This window comes from Macadamia integrifolia, chromosome 1 (assembly GCF_013358625.1).
Source record: "Macadamia integrifolia cultivar HAES 741 chromosome 1, SCU_Mint_v3, whole genome shotgun sequence".
Taxonomy (NCBI): Eukaryota; Viridiplantae; Streptophyta; class Magnoliopsida; order Proteales; family Proteaceae; genus Macadamia; species Macadamia integrifolia.
Genome location: NC_056557.1, coordinates 32601583 through 32612544, shown reverse-complemented (window position 1 = coordinate 32612544; position 10962 = coordinate 32601583). Strand labels below are relative to the sequence as shown.

The 10962-nt window shown below is 37.1% G+C and overlaps 1 protein-coding gene across 1 annotated transcript; it reads right to left on the bottom strand.

Annotated features, from left to right (window-relative positions):
- Positions 1–3077: 3077 nt before the first annotated feature.
- Positions 3078–4659, bottom strand: LOC122074031. Its single transcript, XM_042638819.1, has one exon. The coding sequence runs from the start codon at positions 4447–4449 to the stop codon at positions 3238–3240; it is 1212 nt and encodes a 403-aa protein (XP_042494753.1). The 5' UTR covers positions 4450–4659; the 3' UTR covers positions 3078–3237.
- Between the last annotated feature and the right edge of the window lie 6303 nt (positions 4660–10962).

Below are 10962 nucleotides of genomic sequence, written 5' to 3'. Positions count from 1 at the left end.
AGAATATTGAAAAACATATATTTAATATGCCATGGTATAAGCAAAAATTACATTTTTATTAGTATACTTTCTACTTAATGCATTGGATTAATTTAATCGACATTCCAAACAATGAGCAAGCTACCTCTAGAATTACTTGTAGGCTTACAGTACTCAATCTTTGAATCAAATGAGATACTAATGATATTTTGCAACCACCTTATTTAATCTTTAAACGAGCTAATCGGATTGGTTTTGATAATTTAAAATGTTCAATTTTCACAGTTTCAATTCGGTTTGAAACCAACGGGTTAAACGATTCGGTTTGGTTTCAACCCGTTTAGCTAATCAGTCTGAAACCTAAAACCAAAACCGGACCATTTACTAAACGGTTTTGCGATTTTGGTGTAAACGGCTCGGTTCTATTTTAGTAAATAGTTTCGGTTTCAAATTCACATCCTTACTTTGTCCATTCTATACAATCTCCCATTGTCCTAATTTTTTATACGAGCAAAGGATCTTGATGTCTATTTGTTTACAAAATTTGATCTTATCCAATCTTTGGGCTGTTTTAAAATATCTTACCCTAAAATGACATGAGATTTTACATTATTATTATTATTATTATTATTATTATTATTATATATTTTTTTTTTGAAGAAATCATTTTTTTATATGACTACCACATGAAAAGGGTGGACCCTGCTGAAACGTTAAGGTTGTCCCATCACGACCTAGTGATCACGGTTTCAAGTCGGAAACAGCCTCTCCACGAAGTAAGATGGTAAAGCTACGTACTTTATGACCCTCTCTAAACCCTACAGCGGTGGAGATCTTGCGCATAAGGTATGCCCTTTATACGATTATTACCTAAAATAAATAAGGCAATACTTAGGGGAAAAAAAAAGTCAAAATAATTTCTCAAATGGTTGGACCAATTGTATGGTTGAAAGCTTTACTACTTACTGAATTACAATCCATGAGTCTTTTCTCCCTCCCTACAATTCTGTATGTACGCATTTGTGACATTTCTTTTGCTCCTTACAACAATACTTCCCCATGAGAACTCAATTATGCCAATCTCAAGTCACATGCCTAGCTTTATCTAGCTTTAGTGGGTCATGCTCTGAGTGAAAAAATAAGTCTACAGTGGAAGATTTTGTAAAGACTCCTGGTAAAGAAATAGCAACACAACTCATATTTCATGGGGTAAAGGAATTACCAGTGAAAAGCTCCCAACCTGCTTTACCAGTTCTCAGATGAACCTACCTAATTCTTCTGTAGTTTTCTTAGAGGCATGGAGTTGACAACTTGGCATGGGAGAACCAGATGTATGTAATAACTATATCATTGGGTAGAAATGAAGTATTAGGGTCAACCAAATTTTCAGAAATACCTCTATAACATGACTAGTTTCTTAGCTCTCAGTTTCTTGTCTGGCACACCATATAAGTCAAATGACGTAATAACCCCGCTGTATGCAAGGCAATGAGTATCCAACTTTGGACAAAAAAAGAAAAGTTGCAACTTTAGTTGTATCTACTTTGGTTACAAACTGATTTTCCCTTCTATACATGAACCTACTCTCTTTTTTCCCTTTCCCTTCCATTGAAGTTGACTTGTTCTCAACTTTATACAGCTTGAAGAAATCTAGATTTGTTACCAACTGTTGAAAGCTACACATACAAGATAGGGACATGAAAGCATGATGATCAAGAAACTGAAGTCCCTCCCTCCTCCTCCCCCTCTCCAGGGTGAGGTTGTCTCGAACATCCCATTTAGAGAAGCTTCTCTTACAGTTGGAAAAAGGTTCTGCAATCCAATGAAAACCAGATGCATAACCAAAACTAAATGAAACAACTACACGAATCAACTCTCTGGTCAAAAACCCCAAAAACCATAGCCATTTTTTACATCAAGCACATACTATAGATTCCCACCCCCCCCCCCCACCCCCTCTTTCCCTTTTTTCATCTTACAGATCCCATAACTAATCTTTCAAGAAGTCACTGTTAAACAGTCAGACCTAGTAATAGAAACAGAGTTATCAGTACACATTTCAGATGAGAGACATCAGTCAACCAATTTTGAAGGTCAGAATACCACAATGCAAACTACATACTGCTTTTAAGTTCACATAGAAATTTAGAATCGATCAGAGAACAGATTTTCTTCTCATTTAACAACAGTTTAAATTACGATTGGGGTAAGGTAAAACGCTGGAAAACCAAATTGAGCAATGGTCCAAGGGTGGGAAGAACCACCGTCATCCCAACTTTTGACCTGAATAAAATGCATAAATTGTATGAATAAAGGTAACCAAGTTCACTGATTGTGAGATATCTGACTACGCAATATAACAATGATAGATCCCTTCAAATCCAAGAAAAATATAAACTTAACAAAAAAAAACTATGGTTATAAAAAATGGAGCTATTTTAAAATTCATTAGAAACAAAGAAGGCAACGAGCGGGTTTTCATAGATAAAATCATCATTTTTAGATATTTTTCTATATATTTTTTTTTCGGGATAGAATGTGATTCACTCACGTGAGAGACAGATGTGTGATCAAAACTGAATCTGAGAGACAGTTATGTGATCAAAACTGCTATATTCCTACTCTTTAACAGCTACATGTTGAGGATCAAACACACCAAAAGAAAAGGTTTTCTCTCTCCCACTCCCCCCCCCCCCCCTTTGGGGGAGGGAGGTTGGGGTCCAATTGCTTTTTTTTTCGTGACAAATCATCAGAGATTTTTAATACAACTACTAATACTAAGCAGCCTTGACAACATAAAGGACAAGCATATTAATACATAAATGTTAATCAAAGAGGTAAGAACCAATTTTACAAGTTGCCAGTGCTCTAGTACCCCACGACAATCAATCTATTTTCACCTTAAGTTCAGAGTAAATAAAAGTTGAGCCACAAGTCTGATTTTCTTCTGAGTTCCGAGCAGTTTAACTGCATCATATCTAAACTGTCAACTTCTGGAGAACATTATTGAATCAAACACATGAAGGATTCACGCAAAACATCATAAATACAGTCTATATTCCTCACATAGAGGTATTAAGCTTACTGAATTTAAGATATTCCAAGAAAAATGGTAATTCTTATATAAACAAATCAATACCTGTTTCAAAAGCAGAAAGTTAACTGTTGTCATACCTAAAATATATCAGGTTCAGTGAGAGTGAACTGTAACAGAGGAAAATACAGAAAACAGGGAAACATTAAGATTCATATTGAATTTCAAAAATTTAATATTTTCACAATAAGTTTCCTTCTACTGACTTCATCAGATCCGTATCCTAGTTCTGGCAGACCAATCTTCCCTTTGTATACATCCAACAGTTGAGGAACTTCCTTCTCGTACTTGGTCACAAACTTCTCCATGAAGGACTTGTCACTCTTTATCAACACACTTCCTATACTATGATCTCTCTCTACTAGACCTTTCAACTGCAGAACTCGAAGAACTGAACACCTTGGGATAAGTCTCTTCTCCAAGCTAAACCCGAGAATTTGTGGGCTCCTCGTAACATCTGCCAATTCCCAACCCATTTTGTTCAGAAAGAAATCCATCTGTGCCCTTATTTTCTTCTCAGACAGCATCATACACCAGGGATACTTCTTAAACGCCGAGACAGTATCATCTTCAGACAAACCCCAACTTCCAAAAGCCTCCAATTTCTGCTTCCATGTGGATTTATTCATTGATGAAAACCCAACGAGAGCAATCACAAAAGGGCTTCTCGAAGGGTCAAAACCCATTTGCTTAATTTCCCCAACCCGCTGTTTGAATCTATCATTTTTAGGTGTGACAGTTTTGGGATAATAAGTTAGTAACGTCAGAATATTAGATTCAGGCACTCCATTTTCTCTCAAAGTTGCAACATTTTGAGCCAGATTCTGCATATTACATTTGAGGAAACGGGTTTGACGTTTTAGAGCAATAACAACATTCTCCACAGTCCCAACTAAACTCTTGAAGAAAATAAAAGAAGGGATGATTTGGTTTTCTAAGCTAGAGAACAATACTCCTGGGTCTCTCGAGAGGATTTTGGCAAGGTCAGAGTTTTGAACGCCCACGGAATAGAAGTACTCAAGTTTCGGAAGAAGGGTCTCTGTAGGTTTGGCCACGAGCAAAGCTGGGCACTTTCTAATGAGCATTGAAATCTGTTTTTCAGTGAAACCATGGTTTCTAAAGAGAGTAAGATTTGTGTCTGGTCTGGCTGCGGTTAAAAAACTTATTTTCCTGGATGCAGAGATGGCAGCTGTGGGTGAGAACCCACATGAACTTATGAGGTAAGAAACTACGAAATCGTTCTGAATCTGATCTCTAGGGCTTTTTGAGGAGATGAATCTGAAAAATAAAGGGTTTTGAAGAGAACCCAGTTGGGTCGTTGAATCTCGCACAGTCCTCCCTATTGGGAGAGGAATCTTCAAGAGGAGATTGAACATTGTGGATATGTAAATAACTTACAGCTTATGAGTAGATCGATGGAGGGTTTCCAGTCTTTTGTTCACCTTTGCAGCCATGTATATTCTACTCTGCAGCTTCCCTTAGCTTCGACAGCTCGCGAGTCGGGAGTCCAAACTCCGAAGTCGAGAGCCCTTCTCTCTCCCGAAAGCCTGACGATTAAGTGGTAAATCCAAGTGAAGGTCCCGTTTGGATAACGGTTGCTAGGTTTATTCTCAAAAATAAGTAAGCTAAAATGGTTGGGCACTTGGGCACACCACCCGCATACATTGGTAACCCTTGCCCTCCTTGTGTTTAATCTTATGATTGATGCATGTCGTTAGCTGATAAACAATTGGCGGCATGTATGATCATGATTTTAGCATTTTAAGTATGAAAATATTGATATCATGTGCCATGGATTTAGTTATCTCGATCTTAGATTGCCTTGTATCTATTGAATCAATCAATTTTTTTTCAGAAAAATAGATATTATAATTTTATCCCTATAATGATACCAATCCAATAGCCATACCTAAAACCATGATTGTGAGTGATATTGGTTTGTATTGATGTATAAGACCATTTTGCTCCAAAGATATTAATACCACCTTCGGACTAAGGGTATTTTCAGGATTTTGTACCATGTTAGTGATTTGTATCGGTGTCGGTTGATACTTGTCTGGGGGTATAATGTCTTGTGTTCAGTCATATGGATTTTTTAGTGTTGCATCGGTATTTCAATAAATTAAACTTATATAATGTTAATATGATTTTGTAGCGAGTTCATTCTTTATAATTTGAGAGAGGTGTGAGGACCATGGATTTAGTTCTCGGTATCGATCTCTAAATTCGGATGGGTATCAGAGAGAATCGATGCATATCGATCACTTTCGCCCTTTCCTTTTCAGAAAAAATAAGTTTTTCATACTATTCTACCCCTGAAACAATATGGATACCTTTGCTTGTCATTGGAGTTGGGTTGGACCCTTCAGTCAAATTTCTCCTAGATATTTCATTTGTCATTGGAGTGATTACTCTCTCTCTCTCTCTCTTATTAAGCTTAATCGAATTTCATCATGATATAATGATTAATTTATGTATTTATCTTTTTCGTTAAATTAAAAAAAAAATTTGAATTTTTTCTTTTCTTTTATATTCAATCTGGACAACCAAATTAAGACTTAAAGATTTAGTAAAAGGTTACAGTAGCTATCACTCCCCAATACTCATCCCCTATATTTACACAAGGTCTTCTACCCTGAACTTTCTTTTTTCCTGATTCTCCACTAAGCGTAAATTCCACCACTCCTTCTCCTCTAGTGTTTTAGAATTCCTAAATTACCCCTCTATCCAGTAAACCCCACATCTCCTAACTACCTTGTCTCATCACCAGTTCAATTAACCATCCCTCCCCACCCCCACCCCCACCCCCACCCCCACCCCATTTGCAACTCCAACCCTACGCCCTCTCCACTTGTAGCCCCCTCTAAAGCTCATACAAACCCACCAGTCCACCACCACCACTACCACACTTCTGTCCCTCCACCTCGCCATCCCCTACCTCCCCACCTGCCTTCACCGCCACGCTAAATCCCTACTTGCCCAATTCTAATTTTTTTTTGAAGGAAAATATAATTTTTTCATTCGCTGTTGTAGAGCACTTTCTTCTTTATTTCCATGATAACTTAAGTTTGTTTAGTTAGTTTTTCCATCCTACTTTGAGCATCCTTTACTCCATGGTGTTACCTAAAGTTAATATATTTATAAAGGAAGAAATATACAAATAATTTGCAACATAATTATGATCAGTAGATCCTATTGCTTCCTTTATTATTGTTTATATTTGGTAGATTGCCTGGTGCATTTTCCTTAGTTTGTGTTTCTTGAGATGGCTTTGGTGAAGTGTACATTGGCTTATATAACTTTGTTCACCATTTAAGTAAAAACTTGATCAAAGTGTTCTCTTTTACATTTCTACTCTGAGGATTGCAGAAAATCCAGGATAAATCAAATCTAGTAGCTGTGAATTAGTCTCAATCAGGGTTTAAAACCCCGATACCGGGATCCACATGGACCTGGCCTAAGATCGGTTCAGATTGACCTCAAAATCAGCATATTCCAGGCATGTAGGATTTTTAGACGCATTGCATTTGATTTACTTGATCTCGTGGATTAAGATAATGATATTGTATCGATTGATTCGTATCGATATAATCCAGGATTGATGCTGATTCATTGGCAGTTCCAGTTGCATGAAACCTTATGTGCAGACATAAACCAGCCCAGGAAGCAAAAAATCCTACCCCTGATTTGGAGATACCAGGCGGACCCTAAAGTGGAAGCCAACCTTTAAACTTTTACAGAACAAGGCCAATAGATCATAAACCCATGACTAGCCACCGTGTTTGAGGGTCTTTCCCCAACCGGATGGTAAAGGCTATACACTCTCTGGAATTTGGATTAGGATTGGAATATGTAATCTACTTTTTCACAGCAGGTACAGTCCTTGCCATAGTGATTTTACATCACAATGGTAAAAAGTTGCCATAGTGATGATTTTCATTACAGTGGTAAAAAGTAATACAGAAGGGGTCAGGCAAACATCCATTTTCTGAGAAAAGGAACCGACTCTACAGTAGACTAAAGATTACTTTTCTCTTTTCTTTTTGAGAAAATTACATCACATCCCCTATAGTTTGTCGAAATTATACGTGGATCCAAGGGTTTGAGTGAATTACGTTCCCCTCCCCTAAAGCTGACGCTATGAGGATTCTGTTAAGTTCAAACATATAAAAACTTAAATACCCTTCCATTAATCTAAGTCTTTTGTTGAGAGGACAATTATACCCTTTTAGGGGAGATACCCATTATACCCTTTGGGGAACAAACCAATAAAATGTGCATTGCCCTCAAAACAGAGAGCCATTGGAGAAGTTCCTCGTCTCCGATTATGGTTCCGTATCTCCGAGCACCTCACCTCTGCAAATCGACCTCAACAACCATTCCCGGTGAAGGTGAAGGTGAAGGTTCTATCTCCGATCAATTGACGCCGACGAACCCAGGTAAGCAAAGGAGAAGGTTAACCCCTGCAAATCACCCCGACGAAGACCATTCCAGGTGAAGAAGCTCCGTCTCCGATCGATTCACTCCGGCGAACCCAGGTAAGCGAACATTAAACTGAGTCTCTGTGTGTGTATGCCCTTTGTCTGTGTGTGTATGCCCTTTTCTCTATTCTGAAATAGTATGTGTTGGGGATGAACCTAGGGTTTGGGAATTTGATAATGTGTGATTTTATGCTTGCTTGCTTTTGGAAATGTAACACCATAGGCCTAAGGATAGCTGGTTGGACTGAATCTGAGGGACTACTACTAGTTGGACGGAGGGACTGGCTGCTATTGGCCTTCCTTTACTCCCCTTTATGCGAACTATATCTGTAGGAGCTTGTTTCTACTGTTGGAATTTTGGTTCTCATTTATAGTGATAATTATATGTTTCATGATCAATCAAGGATGTATGGTTACCCGAAAATCTGCACAATTCCCCCTTCATGTATGGTTACTCGATGCCATGGAAAGTCCTACACCTATTTCGGCTCTTACACATGCTGCTACTATGGTAATAGTAGGATTTTTTTGTACCTTGGCTTCTTCCTCTTTTTACAGTCATACCTTACATAATGTATCTCATTTCTTTAATAGGGATAATAACATTTATTTAAGAGCTCTTTATCTCTTGCTCAAAAAGACATTAGAGAAGTTTAGCTATTCTACTATGTCTCAAATGGGTTACATATGTTAGCTTTAGGTATGGGGTCTTATCGATGCTGCTTTATTTTTATTTGATCACACATGCCGTATTCTAAGCATTATTGTTTTTAGGGTCCGGATTTATCATTCTTCAATGGAAATTGTTGTTGGATATTCTCTAGGAAAAAGTCAGAACATGGTTTTTATGGGCGGTTTAAAAAAATATGTGCCAATTACAAAAAATGCTTTTTTTTAAGTACACTTTCTCTTTGTGGACAACTTTCTTTTTAATCTATAAACAATGATTCAGTTCACAACCCCCCTTGTTTTATGTTTTGAGTTGATAAATTTGGTTTCAGCCTTTGTTTTGTTCCTGTGTTGGTTCAGTTCCAGACCTGTTGTGAGTAATAGGTTGAATAGTGGTAATTCCAATTGAGGCCTCGAGTGGTGATGACAATGTATAAAACCTTTCCCAATGTGGCAGCATATGCAAACTTTGAAGTTTTTAATATATATTGTATAAAATTTTGGAATTATATCTGAGATGCAATGGTTGGGATTATTTGTTGGTATATCTAATTGAGTTTAAACTTTTGGGAATTGCAGATACGATGTCTACTTGTAGTGTAACTTCCATAAACCAAGCCGATGGTCTGAGGTATATTAACGTTGAATGCAAATGTCACAGAAGAGCTGCAGTCAAGGTATCGGAGTCCAGAAAAAACCCCAATAGACTCTACTACACATGTCCAGAGATTGCACAGGAGAAGAAATGTGATTTTTTTGCTTGGTGTGAGCTAGTGAATGTGACAACTGTCAGAAGTGAACATTCAAACAACCCAAGCCCTCATGATACATCAAACAACCTAAGCCCTCATGAGTTTCAACAGTTGAAGGATGAGATACGTAGTATGAAAATAGGATTGAAGCGGGTGGAGAGATTCAATAAAAATTTGAAGTTGCTTGGACAAGTTGTTTTATGTTTTTTATTGTGCTATTGGTTGTAATGGTTGTAAAAGTTTAGAAGTCTTTGTTAAGATGTTTCTTTAGGATTTTGATATCAATGCACCTAGTTTACAACTCTTTGATGTTTGGCATGGTTGGGATGGTTGAAGGAACGTGTAATTGAAACCACTATGGTAAATAGAATGTGATCTTATTTCTACCGTTGTTGTTTTCATGCATATATGTGAAGTAAGTTGCAAACATCTGAAAGTACCTAATTTAGAAAATTGAAAAAAAAAAATGAAAAATTGGATAGCATTTCCCCTATAATACTAACATCTGAAAATACCTGATTTAGAAATCCATCATATACAATCTTATAGATTCAAAATCATGAAATCCAACATCACAACTCCATCACATATTATGAGTTTCATACATTACCATGACTTAGTCCATCCATTGTTCAAATTACATAATGATTCCGAAAAAAAAAAAAAGTTAATCTCCAGTTCTCCACTTTCCTCTATCACCATCTCGTACTTCTTCCTTGCTTTCCTCTTCTCCCACTTATCTATCATCTTCCTTTTAAGTCTTGCTTGTACTGAATCACCAACATCAGTTGTTGTAGAAGCCTGTGACCTAGTAACCATTTGGGACAAGCTTGCATCATCTTGGTCATCATTGCCTCTTCTTCTTTTCTTTAAAACAAAAAATGCAACATCAGTATTAGTGCATAATATAGGTTTTAAAAAAAAAAAATGCAAGGTGATGATAATGTGATATACCTTCCCTGTAGATCTATGGCTTGAAGAACCCTTCTTCTTTCCCTCAGGAGAGCTTCTTCCACAAGTTCTCTTATTATGGCCTGGTCTCTTGCAAATCTTGCATCTGAGAGATCTTGTCTTCTTTTTAAAATCAGTAGGAGGTGCCTCCCCAGGTTTCCTTTTCCTTTCACCCTTGCTCGGTCTGCCTACTCCTCTCTTCAAAAGTGGTGGTTGGACAACCCCTAGATCTGACCCAATGGCTAACTCCGATACATTTGGGATGGAAAATATCATATATTCATATGTCTTCATGTACTTTTCCTTTGTGAAGTAAGTTATATAGTAGTCTTTAATTTTCTCTCTTATGGGCAATGGCAGCGACTGCATGCTTGCAAGGTATACCTAATAATTCCCAATCTTTGCATCCACATATTCGCAACCTCAAATTGACCATATGTCTTCTGTGGAAAGAATCTACCACCTTAAATTCATCTGTATTACCGAGGTACACCTTGCATTTCCTTGAGAGTTCATATACTTCAGCAATCTTCTTCTTCACAACAAGAATGACAGTCCCATTCAATGAAAGACTTTGATAGTATCTCTTGTTCAATTTATCTATTATTTTAATCTTAATACTATCAATCATAGACAAAATGGGTTTACTACGAAAATCACCAACCCAGTTGTTGAAACTTTCTGTCATATTGTTAGTGATTGCATCATTCTTACAACCAATATGGAAAGCATGTCGAGACCATAATGCTGGCGGCTTCTTCATTAACCACTCATATGCCTTGATGTTGATTTCTTTGATGGAATTCATTGCACTATGAAATAGATGCATAGTAGGTGCTGTGGAAGCTTCCCAGAAGTACTTCTTCAACAAGAGATTGTTGTATTTCCCTTTGAAATTCATGTAGATGTGTCTACTACAATTTCAAATGTTAGCATTGGGAAAGATATCATGGATGACATCTGCGAGTCCCTATGAAACACACAATTCAATCAATTAAATACTGACCATTCAAAAAAAAAAAAAAAAAAAAAAAAA